General features: G+C 38.5%; 1 protein-coding gene across 1 annotated transcript; it reads right to left on the bottom strand.

The window, feature by feature from the left end:
- Positions 1-1,908: 1,908 nt before the first annotated feature.
- Positions 1,909-19,268, bottom strand: FEM1B (fem-1 homolog B). Its single transcript, XM_054565228.1, has 2 exons — positions 18,365-19,268; positions 1,909-8,392 (listed from the first exon to the last, which is right to left on the bottom strand). The coding sequence occupies exons 1-2, from the start codon at positions 18,610-18,612 to the stop codon at positions 6,757-6,759; spliced, it is 1,884 nt and encodes a 627-aa protein (XP_054421203.1). The 5' UTR covers positions 18,613-19,268; the 3' UTR covers positions 1,909-6,756.
- Between the last annotated feature and the right edge of the window lie 993 nt (positions 19,269-20,261).

The following is a 20,261-nucleotide window of genomic DNA, read 5'->3' on the forward strand; positions in this document are numbered from 1 at the left end:
GGCTTACTCATGCTCCTTTGCTGGCACAGTGACTCACGGCAACCACACCTCACCCCAAACAAGAAGTGGCCAGGTCTATCCACCAGCAGATGTGCCTTGGGTGGCTTAATATCACCTTCAGTGGTGAATGATCCCATTTTCATTCAACAATACATTAGCCTTTGTTTTTATTCTTAGTTAATGCCATCAGCCCTTTATTCTGCATTACTTACTATTTTAAAAAAACCCCAAATTATCCATATATTAGTATTAACATCAACTAGGCTCTTTTCAAAGGGCAGTCAAGCTTGATCGACTCCATTAAAATCTGCAGAGTACTTCTGTGTCACTGTCTATTCCATTAGCTTCCACTAAAGTAGGACAGCATGTTCCAAAACAGAAGCTGAAACAGCACAGAGGAGCTTTGCTGGTGTACCGTGAACAGAGTTAGCCTGGCACTTGGGCTCTGAAACTTCTCAATGTGACATAGGAGAAAATGTACCTAGCAAACTCATGAGGCTTACCGTCGGGTATGAGCAGAAAAATACTTGTTTTAGAAAGGATGGGATACCATTCCTTTATGGATTCATCCTCTCTTATCAGTCATTCACATTCTTTGTTCTTATCTCTGGGGTAGTATACAAAAAAACAAGCAGCAACTCAAATGATGTTTTCTAAAATGTTTCAGAAACTGTCCCAAGCCACAGTCAAGAGTAACATCATAAAATTTTATTTAGGAAATTAAAATTAAAATTGTAGGAAAACTAGAAAACTGGATTTCAAATAGGAACATTTAGCTGGACAAAGAGCTTACCAAGGACAGGAACCTTCTTTCTTATTCATGTATGCACATCTCTGGTATAGTTCCTGATACATAGCTGGTGCTTATTAAGTACTAATTTCCAACAGTTTGTTCCCACTTGTAGAGGCAGGAGGAAACCCCAGTCCTGCTCTTGGGATGGACTAATAAGCACACCCAATTTACAGAGCACAGGCAAATTAGAATATACGATTTTGTCTAATCTTGCCAACAAGCTTTGTGAACCACCTGAGGAGGAGGAGGAAAAGGAAAAGAGGAGAGAAGTGGGAGGAAGAAGCCATTAAATGCCTAGGAGAAAACACAGATGAAAAAGATTTCTGATCTTGAAATGGAGATAACCTTACAATAAGCAAAGTACAAAACTCAGATCCATTTTTAAAAAAGATAAATTTGGCTACATAAAAATGTAAACTTCTATAAAAACTACTATACTTAAAGTCAAAAAACAAACTACAAACTGTGACATGTCAAAGAAAATTTCCTTAAACTCCAAAAAATGTCTAACAAGACCACAACCCAAGAGAAAACCAAAGAAATATAAAACGTCAGTAAATATATGTGAAAGTGTCGACCTCATTCATAACAAAGGGACACAGATCAAAAACCATGAGATACTATTTTTCATCCATCATCTTGACAAAAATTAAATCATTAGGTAATATCTGATGTCAGTAAGGGTATAGGGAGATAAAAAACAATTTGTTAACTTCTATAAAGATTTTAAATAGTCAGTAGCTAAACCAGAAGTTCCAGTGCTTGCAATGAATTTGTCCTATGAATATAGTATATTAGGATGTTCACTGAAGCATTACTTGGAATATAAATAAACTGAAAACCTAAAAGTTCAAAAATAAGGTCTGGTTAATAAATGTTAGGTCCACCCATAGAATTAATTGCTATGAAGCTTTGTTTTTTTAAATCTACACATACCAAAATTTTAAAATGTCTAAGACATATTAAATGAAAAAGACAAGATGAAGAATAGTGGAAGAAAGGTAAAATCCATTTGTATTTTTTTTTTAATGAAAAGAAAAATAAGTACATACATGCACAGAAAAATTCTGGGAAGCAACTCAAAAAACTAGTCATGGTGACCACCTTCTGAAGATTCCAAATGGGAAGCAGAGAGAGATGAAAAGGGAATTTTCTTTCTTTCTTACCTTTCTGTCTTTTTTACTATTTGAAGTTTTCTTTACTATCTGAATTTTTTCCCAATTCACATTTCTAACTTTGAAAACTTTTTTTCAAATGAATTCAACAAAACATATCTCAACTAAGGAACACTGAACAATAAAGACACAAACTTCAAGGTAGGTTGTTTTTTTTTAACATTTACTGAACACAAACACCATTTTTTCCTTTTACACAGCAATTTTGTTAGTTTCAAATTAGCTGAGCTATTAGGACTGTCAATTGCCATGAAATTAAAAATGATTCTACATGTCAAACTCGAACAGAAAATGTCATGCAATATATAAATCACTAACAGATCTCTGGTGCAGTCAGCAAGTTTACTAAGTTTATTAAAGTCACGTAAATGGTTTGACAAAAGTGCACAATAGAATAACATCACTGGTTTGTTATAAATCACAGTGAATTACTAGAATACAACCATTTAGTTCCTCTACATGGAAGATTGCAGGATGGGGTGAATATTATAGAGGATGGGATCTTTCAACACGTTAGGCCAGTCAGATTTTACTCCCCCCAACTATGTACCTTTGAAAAGATTGGTTAGCAAAGCTGAGGTTTTTTTTTTCCCCCTCATGTTTTCTCCTCTACCAATTACTAAGTAACAACAACAAAAAAGAAGCCATGCACAAATTTTACAACACCTGATAAAAAACATACAAAACCTTGTTCACGTCATCACTTGGTAAAGCTTGCATCTTCGCTCCTTCATTTTTCTGATTAGGCCATTCATCACGTGACTCACCCCTAAATGAAAAGCTGTTAATGATTTAGCAATACTCACCCCTGCACACACATCAAGATACACTCCCCATAACCATCAAGTTAATGTCCCTTCCCTACACATTAACACAAATGAATACACCACAAACCTAGGACTAAAGACCACATTTACTTTACAGTTGTAAAAATTAATGTATCTATCACCACTATCAGTGTAGTATTTATTTCAGATCCCATTTATGGGGGTGGGGATGCTATATAACCCAGCCCATCTGAAGATGTGGGCAAATCTGCCAGAAATGTGTGAGAAAGCCCTGCAACGTGCCACACATAATTAGGAGCTTTCTGCTTTTCAGAGAGGGTATCCGGAGCACAGCTGTGCACTTTCACAGTTGAACACAGCTTAAAATCTTATGAACTAGTAACTAACTTGTCAGAGAGCAAAAGGCAAGAGTTTCGATTTCTGTAACCCATTTTAATGTTACAGTACAGTCACTGAGGAAAAATAGAACGTCATCTGTACATTGGTACATCTGGCTAGTCTGAAAAGGAACACTTACGATTTTTACAGAAAATCTACCATAAAAACAAGTTGTTTATACTTTTATCCATCTACTCACTAGTTTAATCACTGGCTGCTTCTAAAACCAGCAAACTGAAGTCCAAGGTCCAGCAACTCACTCCTTACCCTGCCCCATTCCCAAAACAGAAATGCTTTGCTTGAATACTCCAAAATGGTCTTATTCATAAAGGAGCTGCAGTGGAGACTGGCGACAGGGTGTTGTTCCCTTGGGATTTTAATTTTCAAAATCACTTGCCAAATGTAGTTATTTAGGCATCCGCTGCCCCTTATCATCTTTTACTTCACGCAGTGCTATCACACCTAAGTTTCTCATAACTACCAGTTATTAATCAAGATTAATATCATGAAATAAAACCTCTCCCAGAAATAAGCAAGACCAAAGCTTGCCTGCTTTGTTTGAAGTTCCCACAGTGAAGAACCTTACGGTAGTTGGACTGCGGCCTACTACAGCAAGTCAGGGTAGACTGAAAAAAATGGTAGTGTCAGAGTTCTATCAAAAGCATCCCCCTTCTTTATCAATTGAGGGAATGGAGTTGCTGCCTGTTCCTTGAGTTAAATAGTCACCTAAACTCAAGAACTCAATTTAAGCAACTCTACACAAAATCAAGCTAAGTTTCACATGGTGTGTGCCCAGGTAGTCATCAGGTCAACCAAATTTATATGACAATCACTGAGCAAGACAAAGAAGTTTTGATTGAATTTGTAATGTTATCAGGGAAGACTTACAATCCAAAGCTTAATCCTACCAATATGAAACATAAAATGACAAAACTGGCTGGAAAATGGAAACAGCCTGGAGTTCTCAGAAAGCTGAGATACAGAACTATCACCTTTCTTACCTATTTATTTCCCTTAAACAAAAATCTAAAAACAACAAAAAAAAACTTAACCTTGGGAAGGGTTTGGCTAAACATATTTTAAAATAATTCTACCAAAAACAAATAAAAAAACAGGCATGTAGGTCACTTGTTTCAAGAATGGTTTTATACAGGTGTTTCACAATACATATTTGGATTTATTTTACAAGACAGAATCACACATCCTTAGCAATATAGTGCACAACATACTTCTCTACTATAGTTTAAAAAAAAAAAAACTCAGTTACCATTAGCAGAGTTCATAGTTTATTCCACTGTCTTCAAATTTTCTCCAACTTTGTCAGCATTTCAATCAGCAGTTTTACTTTCTCCAGCATTCAGTTCTCCTTTCTCAAAAACACTGTGTCATTAGATTTGGATGTCTAAATATGTACATATAATCATTATCCTCATTTTACAAAGAAACAATATCTAAAATAGTGTTGGTCTTGTGTTGCCAAAGGGATGAAATGGTTTTTAAAACATGCAATATTATCTGATATTTTAAGTTTTGGTGTTTAAAAATCATATACATTATTAATGAAACCAGCTTAATACCAAGTATTATAGCCGTTCCTCAGACTGTCAATTAAGCAGGCCTTGAAGTCTGAAAAATGCAGGGTCCGATCTGAGTTGCAGAAAGACATGATTCACTCACCTTGAGGACGTGCTTTTTCTCTCTGTCCACTAGGGGTGTCAAAAGCAAGGTGCAGTATTTCCTTGACTCACACCAGGAGGATCAAGGCCAGTAATTTTCAAATTAGGGTTCATTCAAATACCTCCCTTTAAACCATCCTAAAAAACCTTCCTTGTAAAAATTTCAGGTTAGAAAAACAGAAATATATTACCATGACAGAATTTACCATCAAAACGTTCCTAACTGAAGCAAGAGGACACACAAACTATAACTACAGTAGCTGTAAAAGTATCTTGCATTCTTGGGGGAAAAAGTTTTTAAAGTTCCCCCTTCCATTCCCTCCCACCCTTCAAAGTAGTTCATTTTGTGGGGTACCTTTATTTTATTTAAGGCCCTAGGTGCTAATTTTGGCTTGGTCATTATGTTTTATACTGATCCAACTGCAACCTTTCTCTTATACTTCACAAAGCAATATCCATACATAAAGTGTTAATTGAAACCTTACAGGTTTTAAGTTTATATATGATGTTGCTACATCATTATAATGCTTTTCATGAAAAAAAAAGTGTACGTCTTTACTTACAGTACCATGCACTACGAGTAGCTAAGGCATTCATTTGGCACTAGAGAGAAAAATACAGATATAGCTAATTTTATTTTATCATTTTTAACATCAATAAAAATAGGTGTGTACGCTTTACTTGAATTTCTGTGATGCTTAAAAGATAATCACAGAATACTCTTTTAGTCTTACATTTAAAATGTTGCCATTAAAACAAAACAAAAATAAAATAAAATAAAATAAAGACCTCTGTACAGCCTGTCGGAATGACTGACATTTTGTGGTTGAAAAATTTGCAGCTCTCAGACATAAATTATCTTTCAAAGTAGCATTGCAAATTATTTCATCATGAAAAATATTTAATTTCCTGTACCATTCTAGTGATTATTTTTCTACTTACAAAGACTAGGAAAGTCAAAGAAATTAAAAACATCCTGGTTCCTTTCATCTGTCATACACACCTTATTAGGGAGGCACAAATAATGCCCTCTGGAAAAGTAGTTTCCAAATTTTAAGATACCACACAGGAGGAAAGAGAGGGAAAAATAACAAAAATAGAGTGTGTAACTATATGTGACAATTTGTTTCATAAGAAAACACAGCATTCATAACTTTTACATGTTTGTGAGTTGAGTCAAATGCAGACTGCTACAATTTAGATAAACTACATTAAAAGAGACTTCAAAGAATTTTAGAATTCAAGCCTAAAGGCAAATAGTCCATCAATACTCTCTGAAAAGTTATTTTAAGATTTTACTACTTGGTATATACCATCCAGCATAATGCAACAATTTCAATGGATTTAACTTTATAAATTTATACCTATTATTAAATTAGCACATTTTTAGATTAATCCGCAGCTATATTTTTTTAATCCTCCTGATGTTATAATGTGCTGTATCACTCCACATGATTATTGAAAGAGTGAAAACTACCTACAGCAGTTTGGCATGTGCAGAACACCTGGGTACCCCATTATTAATAATGTTCATTTTTAGTTGTTTTTCTTCATGGAATCCTCAAAACTGCTGCAAGGATAACATGCTGACAAAGGCTTAACAGAAATACTTTTGTAGGTAGTTTTTTTCAACAGAACTTCAAATCATAAATGTTGTTACATAAACATTTTATATTCATTCCTTAAAAAAGAAAAAAAATAGTTAAGTGACCAATATTCAAACACCTTAGATTAGTTACACCTAAACAATGTGGCTTTGTTTAAAGTGTATTTGAAATCAATTACCATATGAGGCAAGAAGACCGAATACAAAACTAAGGAAGGATGGGTAGGGAGAAAGGGTAATGGAAAGAAAAGTAGAATTTATGAACACATAATTCTATTGTCTGTGATTAAAGTTCTTTACTTTTTAGCACCACATTAAACAATTTTACATATCCAGTCACTTAATGAAATCCAACAAATTCTTCAAGAGTTCTGGGGATCTGGTCTTGGTAGTTAATGTCATTAGCCCGAACTGCTCGGGCAGCCAGGCACTTGAGACTCATCTTCATTTGAGTTTTAAGTAGTATTTCAGATACCCCAGTTGTACTTTTGTCTAGCGGAGTCTTATTCTGTTTATTTGTCATGTCAGTGTGAGCGCCAGCTTCAACTAGGCTAATGATGATAGAATGCAAGGTCAAAAAATCACTGATGGGCCTGTTGTACTGAACGATAATATGAAGGGCACTGTTCCCCTCATTGTCCACAGCATTCACCTCAGCACCACAGTCTAGCAGGAGCTTGGTGACAAGTGCATTTGGAAAGCTGCAGACGTCGTTGGTGTGGAAATCATCAACTGGCGTATTCGAATTGACAGCTAGATGCAGCAAGGTGAAACCTTCCCGAGTTCTGGGATCAAGGTGAATCAGGTTGTAGATCTGCTTGTTAATTTTGCACTGATCTTCTTCACTGCACTGTGTTTTGGTGGAGATGCACACTAAATACAGAAAGGTGTAGAGATTACATTCGTAATTGTCCATAGCATTGTGGACATCAGCATCTGAAATATTTCTTACTCTGTTCATACTTTGTTCTATTTCCAAAACGCTGCATCTCAAAACACATTCTATATCTGGTGCTTTCACAGTTTCATTCAAATGTATCATCTGTGAGAAAACTTGGGCAAATCGAAGAAGATCCTTGTGGGTATTCCTGTTACCTTTCTGTCTGAGGTGCAGGGCGTGAAGCCACAACTTGATACACTGTTCGAATTCCATGTTATCCGCGTAAACAGCTCCCCTATAAATGATGGGATGGGAAACATCAATATTGTCAGCACCTAAAATCCGTTCCCGAACTATAAGGCCTTCCATGTGAAGAGCATCTCTGTCTTGCCGAATGGATTCCAGTTCCTGAGGGTTTCTACATTCAGTTCTATTCCCATAAGCGTGGATTGGTGGGAGAACCTCTTTCTCAAGAATGTTATCACGATCTTGAAACCTTTCCAACATGGCTAAATATAAATAGTGGTATGTCTTCGTGATATCATAGTTCTCACGGTCATTTGCAAAGGAGGCACCCAAGAGTTCCAAAGCTTCAATCCGACTTCTTCGGTCACAATCAGCATGAGAGAGCAACAGTTCGACAACATCAGCTTTACAGCTTTCGGCAGCTACTTTTAATGGTGTCATCCCATGGCCATTCACTACTATAGCAGCACGCCATTTTATCAGCTCTTTCACAATGTCTATGTGCCCTGCTTCCGCTGCAAAGTGCAATGCTGTGGCTCCACAATGTGCTTTAGCGTTGGGATCAGCACGTTGTTCTAAAAGGTACCTGACCACATCAGTATGTCCTTTATATGCGGCAATCATTAGGCAGGTATTGTCATACTTGTTGGCAATGCTGATGTTGGCATTATTTTCAACCAAGTATTTCACAATGTCCAGTCTGCCATCAAAGCATGCTGCCCGCAGAGGGGTTGAGTTAGTTACTGTAGTATGGTTCACGTTGGCTCCATGACTGACCAGAAGTTTAACAACTTCAAAATGTCCTGCTCCCGCCGCACACCAAAGAGCGGTGGCACCATCAATGACATACCTATTATTCATGAAAAGAACAAAGAGTTAGAAAATGGAGGCCACACACCCTGACATAAATGTACAGAATGTATTCATTACTACTGACCAAAACCTCAATCTACAGAATACTAGGAAAACATTAATTTTGGTGAAAATAAAACCAGGTAATTTACAGAAAGCACTTTGCATAGTACCTGTACCTAGTATGAGCTCAAAAAACGTTAGCTATTACTATTATTACTAACGTATATGAATTTTTTTAAAAAACACTCTCTTTTTACTAGCAAAAGTAAATAAATTTCAGACAGAGGAAATGTACTGAGGTAGCTTCTTTACCACCAAGCTGATACACAGGCTCTTAAGAGCACAGCATGTTCCTCATTCCCAGTGTCCCCCAGGTACCAGTTTCTCTCAGCAGGTCGGTAAGAAAGCCACCCAATCCCTACAGTAACATTGTGTTAGAAACTGCTTTAGGGAGAAAAGTTCTTAAGCCCATAACTATGCCCTAAGATCATCTAAGCTAAGCAAATATTATACCTTACTACAGCAAAGAGAATGAAACAATTACTGCTCCTACAACAATACGGATGGGTCACATAAACATGATGCTGAGGAAAAGAAGTCACCAGAACATAGTACATATCATATTATTACATTTACATATCTATCTGTTGTGTCAGAAGTCAGGATACTGGTTACCTTTCGGGGAAGGTAGTAAATGGCAGGAAGCACACAGGGGACTTTGTTAAACAAACATGCGCTTTTAATTAGTGCATTTGTCTCTATACATTTTACTCCAATTTAAAAGTTTAAAAAATATGTACATATATGTGTGTGTCCATATTGTGTGTCTATGTGTGTTCCTCAACTAAGCCACTGGGGAAAAAATACTAACAGCAGTAAACAACTAATACTTTCCACAAACCAAGTAGGCATCTTCCCTGACCTTTGGTCTATGATTGGACTTAGCAGCTTCACAGTCACCACTTACTTACTATCTAATATGGGCTAGTTTCACTACTTGTATAAAATTAGCTTGCACCCTGGCTGAGTGGCTCAGTTGGTTGGAGATCACCCAGTACACCAAAAGGTCACAGGTCACATACCTAGGTTGTGGGTTCAATCCCCAGTCAGGATACGAGTCAACCAATCATTGTTTCTCTCTCATATTGATGTTTATGTTTCTCTCTCTCCCTCCCTCTCTTCCTCCCTCTCTAAAAGCAATAAACATATCCTTGAGTGAGGATTTAAAAAAAAAAAAATAGCTTGCTAAGAAGTCAATCTTTCCCACCTTTCCATTCCAATTTTTCCCCAACCTCAGTTTCCCAACATTTTAATCTATTACTGACCATTAATCCTAAAAATAGATTTTTGCTGGAAATACTTAATTCTACTGTGCTAGAACCACTAAAATAAATATACATAGTTGAACATGTTAAAGAATAAGATCAATCAAAACCAATATTCACTAGAGCAATTTATTACTAAACACCTGATTAGTGAGTTTCTCACCATACCACACAGGTCAAATTATACCTCCCATGAAGTGAAAAAGAGTATAATCTCCCAATATAAATATAAGCCTATATAAATATCATAGTTTAACCCCAATTAACAACACTGAGAAAACATCACCACCTATTATTTCTGATGAAAATTAAAAGAAAACAGTTTGTAATAATTCAAAAGCAATTTACTTCTTCAGTTTCAAATAATGACACAAAATGTCTGTAAGCAAAGCCTTCTCAGTAACAGTTACCTATGGGGTTACCTATGTGAGAGGATGTAGGAGTGACTGGGAAGAGGCCTAAAGCTACTGAAAATGACCTAAATCACGATCTAGCTAGTAGCCACATGGGTGGATATTTAGGGAAAAAACTCAGCCTAACTGTACACTTAATATTTGCGCATTTTGAATCCTCAGATAAACCTCAAAAAAATTAGGTTTCTGAAGTCTCTCTTTAAATGTTTGTTTTATAAATGCTCTTTAACTGTTAATGTTTTAAACTAAAGAATAAAAAATTAAGATATTACATCCATGATGTGTTTTAGTTGTTATCAACTGTACCTTTTACAAACAATTCAGTTTAATCAAAATTTACTTATTACATTTTTATTGTCATGATGATACATAAGGTTCAAAACTTTTTCTTTCACTGTCAAAAAGCATACCAGACAACATCAGAAAAATTTGTATCTAGTAATAAGTCTAACAAAAAATGTATATTTCCAAATTGAAAACTAAAAAACATTCCTAAGAGAAATTAAAGGCCTACATAAATGGAGAAATATTACATGTTCATGGGTTAGAAAATTCAATAGTGTTAAGATGTCAATTCTTCCCCAAAACGATCTACAGATTTGATGTGATCAAAACCAAAATCCAAGCAGGCACACTGTGTGCGCGCGTGCACACACACATCCACATGTGTGTAGAAACTGAGAAGCCAATCCTAAAATGTATATAGAAATGTAAAGGACCTAGAACAACCAAGATAGTCTTGAAAGATAAACAAAGTTGAAGGACAAACTACAGTACTTAAGATAGTGTGTCATAGCACAAGGACAGACCAAACAAACAAAAATTTCAGAAACAGATTCATACACATAGAGTTACTTGATTTATGACAAATACTCCAGTGAAATTCAGGTACAAAGTATAGTCTTTTTAACAAATGATGCTAAAGCAACTAGATGCCTGTATGGGAAAAAAAATTTAACCTTGACTCTTACTGTACCTCAAACTACACACAAAAATTATAGAAGTAGCATAGATCTATAATATAAAAAGCAAAACAATAAAAGTTTCAAAAGAAAATCCACTAACTTCATGACCCTTGGTTGATGACAAATTCTTAAACAGAATGCAAAAATAGCAATAACCATAAAAGAAAAAATTTGATTCATTAGACTACATTAAAATTAAAGACTTCTCATCAAAAGACATTGTAAAGAAAGAAAACAGGGAATCCACTCACTGGGAGAAGACATTTGTATCAGATGCATTTGACAAGTCAATGAGAAAAAGGCAAACAATACAGTTAAAAGATGGGTGAAAAGACTGAACAAGCATACTTCACAAAAGAAGATCTCAAATGACAAACATGAAAAGATGTTCAAAATACTTACTGGGGAAATGCAGAATAAAACTAGGAGTTACCAATACACACCCACCAGAATAGTTAAAATTAGTAAGAACTGACATGACAACACTAAGTGCTGGCCGGGTTGTAGAGCAACACAAACTCTCGTTGCGGGTGAAAACTGCTGGTAGAAATGTAATTTAGTTCAACCAGTTCGGGGAAACTGGCAGTAACTATTAAAGTTAAACATATACCCATCCTATGACCTAGCAACTCTGTGCTTGATATATATTGAAGAGAAAAGAATGCAAATGTCCACCAGTAAACCTATACAAAAATGTTCATAGCAGCTTTATTCATAACTATCGAACATTAGAAATAACCAAAATATCCATCAACAGAATAAATAAACTGCCACATATTCATACAATGGACTACTACAAACCATTAAATAAACAACTATGGATACATGCAACTACATGGATGAAGCTCAGATAGTATTAAGCAAAAAAAAAAAAAGCTATACAGAAAAGAGTATGCTGCTATGACTACAATTATAGGAAATTCAAGGGTAATAGTGATAGAAGGCAGAAAAATCATTACTTCTGGGAGGGGTGAGGGGAGGAACTGACTAAGAAAAGGCACAGCAGAAACTTTTAGAATGATAAAAATGTCCTACATATTAATCTAAAGGGTGATTACATGGATGTAAACATTAAAATTTTATCACATTGTACACTTCAGATTTATGTACCTTACTAAACATTATACCTTAACTAAAAATAGGTATAGTTAAAAACAAAAGGAAGCAAGTCAACTTAAAGAGTAACAGTTTAAATAAACACAAATAGCTAATATATATTTTCAATGTGCCAAGCACTGTATTAAGTGCTTAATACAATATATTTCATTTAATTCTAACAATAACTTCCTTCCAATTGCCCTATGGGGTGGGTACTATTAATATGCCCATTTTACAGATGTAACTAAAAAGTTTATGAGATTAAAAATAAAAAAGCACTTTGGAAACTATAAAATGCATCAAATGTAAGAAATCATAGTCCATGACATTTTTTTCTATTTGAAAAGCATTTCCAAAGCGAGTATTAACTATAATCTACTAAAAAATAAATAGTTAATATATACATTTACATAATTCCACAATTTCACTCAAGTATAAAATTATTAGCCAATAATCAGTGGACTGAGCACCAGACTGCAAACCGAAAGGCCGCTGGTTCAATGCCCTGTCAAGACACATGCCTGGGTTGCATGCCAGGTTCCCAGTTAAGGGCAAGCAAGAGGCAACTAATCAATGTTTCTCTCACACATTGATGTTTCTCTCTCTCTCTCATGCCCCCTCTTCTCCACTCTCTGAAAATAAAAAACTAAAATCTTTAAAAAAAAAAAAAGTATAAAATTATTGTGTGCCAGGAACATGAACCTAATCTACCCAAAATTTAAGAAATGTTACATTAAAATAGGTATTCACATACAGTATCTGTAACTCTGGAAGTTATATCCCAAGATAAATATGACCCCACTTTAAAAATTAAAAAAGAGGAAAAAAACTGATTAACATATTTTCTGACCTCAAATTTCCAAAAATGGTATGAATAAAAATTAAATTACAAGTATATACTTCCCTTAGTTTTTGCCATAGTTTAATACTTTCCCTGGTACAACCTAATAATTTCCATTTTTTCATTTTTTGGTAACAGGCACCTCTAGAAAGTTTCCATTACCTATTTTCACTGAGGCAATTACAATTCTTTAAATAGTTTATGACAAAATCACTGCAATGTATTAAAAAATGACTAGTCCTTCAGAAACATTAGCCATAGTAAATTTTTAATTTCTACATCTAAAAAATATATCAAATAGACTAAAGAGAATTATAATCCTAACAGCTGACATTCCTTTGTTCATAAAATTCAGCTAAAATTATAAGCATATACTGCCTCAAACAAAAATAAAAATGTAATAAAATCAATGCAACATTTACTTAGTGTCTATAGGAGAAGCACTATATAAAACAATGATCTTTCTAGACTCAGACCAAAATTGCAATGTAAACTCTCTATTATTATTTCATCTTAAAAAAATCAAGAAACTATGATCTGATATTCATTCACCTTTTTAAACAAAATGTACGTATCAGATGATGGAAACACTTCACAATATAAAATAACATTGCTGTTCACAAAACTTAACTATTTTTTGGTTCAATTTGAAATAAAAATGTTTGGTTCAAGTATTTGAAATGGAAATAAAAATTCATTAGACGTAAATAATCAGCACTTTATTTTAACCAAAGTCCTTAAAATCGTTCACTAGATCAAATAAAGTTCCTGGAAATACATACTAGCAATGACTTTCTAAATGAAGTCAAGTAATAATGCGACTGTCATTCCTTTCCTCTACCTGGATATCCATTAAAAGTATTAGTAAGTAGTAGCACTGACTTTAAAAGAAAGAGCGCTGCCCTGGCCAGGTGACTCAGTCAACTGGAGCACGTCCATACATCAAAAGGCTGTGGGTTTGATCCCAAGTGAGGGCACATACCTAGGCTGCAGATTTGATCTCCGGTCAGGGCGTTCAGGGCACATATAGAAAGCAACCGTTCAATGTTTCTCTCTCCCTTGCTTTCCTTCTCTCTCTCCCGCTCTCTCCCTCTCTCTCACCTCATTCTATAATCAATAAATATATCCTTGGGTAAGGACTAAAAAAAAAATAAGAGCACTCAACAAAAAGCCTCAGAATTCCCAGAGGTCCTATTCTTCTTCCCACCCATATCAGCAAACCTCTATTAGTACCAACATATAGTACAGGGGTTCCCACAAATTCTGGCACAGAGCAATCAAGCCTGGAGAACTCAAGCCAGCACAATATTCCATGGTCACATGACACCTAGCCTTTGTTCTGTTCCATTTCTATAACATTCTTAACAACTTCCCATTCTCTAACTAAAGGTTCTTTCATTCATACTCATCTGTGTCAATTTTAGCCTTCACATATTAAGCCATAAGTGAAATAGTATCAAATGTTACGCCTAAAAATATGAACAGGGACTCAAATATCATCGTGGAGCTTAAGCAGGGTGGGTGGTCCCTTCCCCTTGAAGCTCTACAATGAATCAATCCACTTATGTTCCTAAGGTATTATAGAAGTTTTGAGGCATAACATACTTTTTTTATTTTAATGTTAATTTAATGTCTTTCACACATACACATACACACACAGAAAACACATTCCATATCAAACCCATAATTACACAGATCCTATGTTCAGTATAAAGCTAAGAAGTGAGACTTTTTTAAATATTAGGCAACTAACAGGAGAGGTGATGAACAATTTGGCAAAAAAATTGTGAGGCTGGTACACAAGTAATTGAAAGTTAGGAAACACCTATATTAGCATGCACAAAGAACCTGTTTGTCCCCACCTAGCCATGGGTCTCAAGTGCCAATGGAATCTAAAACGGGGGTTTGGCTTTATCTCTTCGCCTTTTTCATCCAGCCCCGCAACCTCCCTTCCCTCTGACAGCTGTAAGTCTGTTCTCTGTCTCTATGAGTCTGTTTCTATTTTGTTAGTTTATTTTGTTCATTAGATTCCACATATAAGTGAAATCATAGGTACTTGTCTTTCTCTGACTGGCTTATTTCACTTAGCATAATACTCTCCAGGTCCATCCATGTTATTGCAAACAGTAAGAGCTCCTTTTTTTTTTTTTTTTTTAACAGCTGAGCAGTATTCCATTCTGTAAATGTGCAACAAGTGAACAAGATGAAAGGATTAAGAGGAGAGGGGTACCCTCATAGACACAGACAACAGTACCAACAGTATGGTGATTACCAGAGCGAAAGGTGGAAGAGGGTAAAGCGGGGAGAAACGGAGACAGAAGGAGACTTGATCTGGGTTGGTGAACACACAATACAATATACAGATGATGTATTATAGAATTGTACACCTGAAGCCTATATAATTTTATTAACCAATGTCACCCCAATAAATTCAATTAAAAAAAAATAACATAGCCCTGGCTGGGTGGCTCAGTTGGTTGGAGTATTTTCCCAGACATCAAGGGGTTGCGGGTTTGATCCCCAGTCAAGGCACATGCCTGGGTTCAATCCCTGGTTGTGGCGTGTGCAGGACGCAGATGATTGATGTTTCTCTCTCCCACCGATATTTCTGCCTCTCTCTCTCTCTCTCTCTCCCCTCCCCCTACCACCCACTTTCCTCTCTCTCTAAAATCAGTAAAAGCATATCCTCGGGTAAGGAAAAAATATATAAAAATAAAATAGGCCAATAAATAAATTAATAAAGATGGGGGGTTGGCTAAGTACCTCAAAAGCCAGCCGCCAAGGGGTGAGTGAGATTTATACTGTGAACACTTCACTCAGGCTAACATTTTCACAATGTCTGTAATGAGTGCAAAGTGAAATCATCACATTTACAATAACACCCTCTTTATCTAGTTCTAAAATGCCAGAATGACTGGGATAAACTGCAAAATAATCTCACCAAGTCATGTGAGTGGGCAGAAAGGTGGCCATGAACTTCAATTCTCCTTTGTTAATTAATTAGTAAGCTCCTCAAAAGTAGGACCTTTACATTTTTTCTCTACCTTCACAGGATGTGGCACAAGGCTAGGCCCATCATAGGCATTTAATAAGTAAAATAAATATTAAACTATTTTAACATAGCAGCTAATAAATTCATAATTACAATGATGCATAAACAAAAAAATATAAATTCAAGAAGGGTCAGACAAAATCACAAACGATAGAAACGCTTGCAGCTTCAGTCTCACCAGTCTGACTCTTGTACTTTATACAAGGCTCACCAACATCTGGCCTCCACCTCTACCCAGGCTCCCACAGTCTCTGTCTTAATTTCCCTGGCTTGAATCCCTTCCTGCGACTGCACTGAAACACTTGTCACTGTAAGTGCACTATGCTGCTGACCTTCTTCTTCACTTTCTACAATCCTTTTAAGACTCAGCTCAAACATCACCTGGCTGTGAAGCCTTCTCTGATTCACCCAGGCAAAGCTAAGCACTTCCTCTTCCTGTGCCCCTCAGTAGTCCAGAAGATTTCTAGAAACCTAAATGGCACAGCATCTGCAATTACTCATTGATAAGTATCTCTCCCCCGGCGCCCACTAGACTGTCTTCCTCCACCGTGGGCACAGTATGTTACTCACCTCTGCCTACACAATTAATACCACAGAGCCTTCCTTGCACACAGTAAGTGTTCAATAAATGTTTGCTCACTGAATCCCTTAATTTCAAAGGCCAGGGCAGATTAGTGGGCAAGGTATGCCACTGTATAGGCTCAATTTCTAGTCATTATGGGTTCTTTTAACTGCCATCTCAAAATACCTTTCTCTTTGAAGGTTAAAAAAGACAGAAATAAAAGCAAAGCCTTTCCAAATTCTTTAGAAAACTATGTTTTCTCTCCAGTATACTTCCCTCATCCAAATAGGTCGTCTTAAGCTCATTAGCAGCACTGTTCCCAGGAGCTGTTTTTGCCAAGATTCATATTATCAGTGGATGCATATGTCTATACAGCTGGAATGGTGCTGGAAGTTCAGGGGTCTTTCTGCTTTGCTCCCCCTCTGGGTACAGAAAAGGCTTAGGGAATGCAGGGAGCTACAGAAAGGACACTGAAGCCAGTACGGGGAATCAAACATGAATCGGGTTGCCATCTTTGGTTAACATGAAAAAAAAAATCTCCTTAATGTCTACAGAGGTGTTAGGGGAGATTAACCACGACCCATGGACTATCATTTCATTAAAATGTAATACTCTAAAATACTTTCCTCTCATCTAAAAAACAGAAGAAAAAGACTCCATCAAAATTCAACAATGCTCTAGTCATCTTCAAGAAGTGATTTTTTAATCATGTTTTAACCAAGCAGTTTTCAATCACCAAAACTAGAGCTACATATCTTTATGCTTGGACCACATCTACCTCAAAAGAAAATATTAGAATAGCTTATGTACTAGTACAAGTCAGCAAAAATAAATGCAATCAGTGAAGCAAAATCATGCAGTTGTAATCTGTAAAATACTTTATAATCACCCGGCACAGAAAAAGAATAATGTTAAATCTGACAATTCCGTATTCAACATTATCACTATCCCCAAAATGTACAATTAAACTCAAAAGCCAAATTTTAAGTATGACAATATGAATTTTTTAACTCCCCACCACAAAAAAAAAAAAAAAAACACAAACAGTAAATTAGAAAGCTTCCCCACAATATCATCGGATAACATGTAATTTAACAATTGTATCATCTCCTACACCCAGTCTAGTGCCATTTTTGCAGCCAATATACCTACCCCTGGCAATGGGGAAGAATCAGTGGGGACGTCTAGCTGCCTGACAATCCCTCAAGAGACTAGAGCTGCTGCTGGTTCTAGGGGCTTATTTTGACATTAAGGCCCCAGCAAAACCACCAAAGGGTTTATCATACCACTAACTTGAAAGAGTAAAAACTGGTTCGCCAAATAACTCTTCAGAGGTCTCCAATGTTAACTGCCGATCTCGTTAATTTCTGATCTCTTACAACCTCAGTACTGATAAAGGTAAAACCTGAAAAAGCAACCACCGGCTTCGTATTGTTTCTTCACAGACTATCTAGAAAAGAACTATTAAACATCAAGAGAGAGGGTGTGGCTATTTACCTCTAAAAAGGAAAAAAAATGTTGGGGCCGATGAGGATGAGTAGCAAAACATGGGATGGAATATTACCCCTGGAAGATGAGGTGGGCATTAATGGGGCAGGAGGTAGAAAAAGGGATAAGTGATACTTCCATGAAGAGAGTAAGGGAGGGTAAGACCCATGAAGTGGTAGGTCGGCGCAAATGGGAGCGGAAGCTGGAGTTGGGATGTACCTACCCGTCGAAGCGGACGGTGCCAGTCTGCTGAGTCTGCACCCGGTAATGTTCTAACAGCAGGCGCACCACCTTGGCGTGGCCATTGCGGGCTGCGATGATAAGGGGCGTAGAGCGCTGCCCTCCCTGCTGGCTGACATAGCCCAGCAGATAGCGGATGTCGCTTTCAGACCGGTTGAGGAGCAAGGCAGCTAGAGTCAGCACCTTGCCCTCGCTGGCCGCCTTGTATACATAGCCAGCCAGGCCCTCCATGGCCGCCGCCAACTCCAACACCCGTTTGGTCGCCACCGCTGCTGCTGCCTTGCGCCCCCGGAGGCCGCGTTCGCCAGCGCTACAAACCTGGGCCCTCACAGCCCATTCAACAGGGCGCCGTCGCCGCCGCCGCGCCCAGGCAGCAGCGCGGCCCGGGGAAGGCGGAGAGCCAGAGGTGGCGGACTGCCGCTGGGGGCACGTCCACGACCCAGCACTGGCGGGGAGGAGGACGGTCAGGGCCGCCCCCAAGGCCCCTGGCACCGGCCCTGGGCCGAGGTGATCTCCATGGTGGCCGCCGCCCCAGGCCTCAGGCCGGACCCGTCCTTCCTGCGGGGTACGACCAGCGCGTGTCAGAGCTACGGGTCGCTGGTGAGGTCCCAAGAGGGCCGCGGGCGCCCCGTTTGGCTAATGATGGGCGCGTCTCACCCGACCCGGCCCGCCAGGCCTAAGGCCTGAAACTGCCTCCACCTCCGCTCTCCGACCTCCCTAGCTGGAGGAAACACGCAAGCCCTCGCCCACCGGAGCTCAGACGTGCCGGAGACTCTTGATGGATTCGGAGCTCCGCGCCTGAGGGGCCCTGGAGCGATGCGGAACGCTAGCGCGGCAGCAGCTCCGACCTCCGGGCGGCGAGGAAGGCGAGCCTCTCCAGGCAGGGCCGGGAGGGGGCGGGTGCGAGCGGGAGGGACGGTTAATGTGGGGTGTCTCTTCCAAAGCCGGCCGGCTGGGAAACGACGTGTTGGTGAAGAAAGGTTCTGCTGTGCGAAATTCGCCCATCCCCAATTGGGGCCTGGATGTCCTCACTGCCCTTGACGCCCGGCTCCTGCCCCTCGTCCCTACACGGCCCTGGGGAAATCCCTAGTCAAGGACTGGGACTGAGTGAAGGCACTGAACGGTTGCTACCGGTGGGGTAGAGGGCCCGCCCCATTTTACTGTAAACAGTGCGGAGACACCCCCCCCCCCCCGCCGGGGACCCAGCCCCCTTGCCACTCTGCCCCTAACTGGGGGCTCAGGGAGAGGTTTGCGGTACCCGGCAGGGTCCATATTTGGAAAAGGGCGGCTTCTTTGAGCTTCCAAAACCTGGGAAGATTTTAAGGGGCTCTGCACCAGGCTGAGAGGGACTGGAGGTCCGCCCTGCCCTTTCTGGAGAGGTGGATTGAAGTGTGTGAGAAAGGACATGGGAGAAGGGGAACTGCTTCCGGCGAAAAAAGGCGAGGTGTCCTAAGAAGGAAGGCGATGCCCGTGCTCAGACAGGCCAGAACTCTGATCCTTGGCCTAACAGAACCTCCGTTCTGTCCATACCTCACTAGATTGTTAGGATTTAAAAAGATCATTTATCCAACGAATGCTAGGGGTCTGTGTGCCAGGCTGTGCTTGGCACGAGGGATTCAGTGATAGACCAGACAGATACAGCGCCTTCCCTTCAGGCGCTTATGTTGTGGGGAAAACACAATAAACAAGTAAACAAATGACAGACAAGACTGTTTGAGTGTCATTACCATTTGCTATGAAACAAATGAAATGCAGTGATGGAGCAGGGCTAATTTAGTGTGGGTGGTCAGCCAAGACCTCCAGGACAGGTAACGTGAACAGTATTGTAGGCAGAGGGAATAGCTAGTACAAAAGCCCTGAGGCCCAACAGTCTTGATGAG

This window comes from Pteronotus mesoamericanus, unplaced genomic scaffold (assembly GCF_021234165.1).
Source record: "Pteronotus mesoamericanus isolate MK-2021 breed Mesoamerican mustached bat unplaced genomic scaffold, CSHL_Meso_final contig_164, whole genome shotgun sequence".
Taxonomy (NCBI): Eukaryota; Metazoa; Chordata; class Mammalia; order Chiroptera; family Mormoopidae; genus Pteronotus; species Pteronotus mesoamericanus.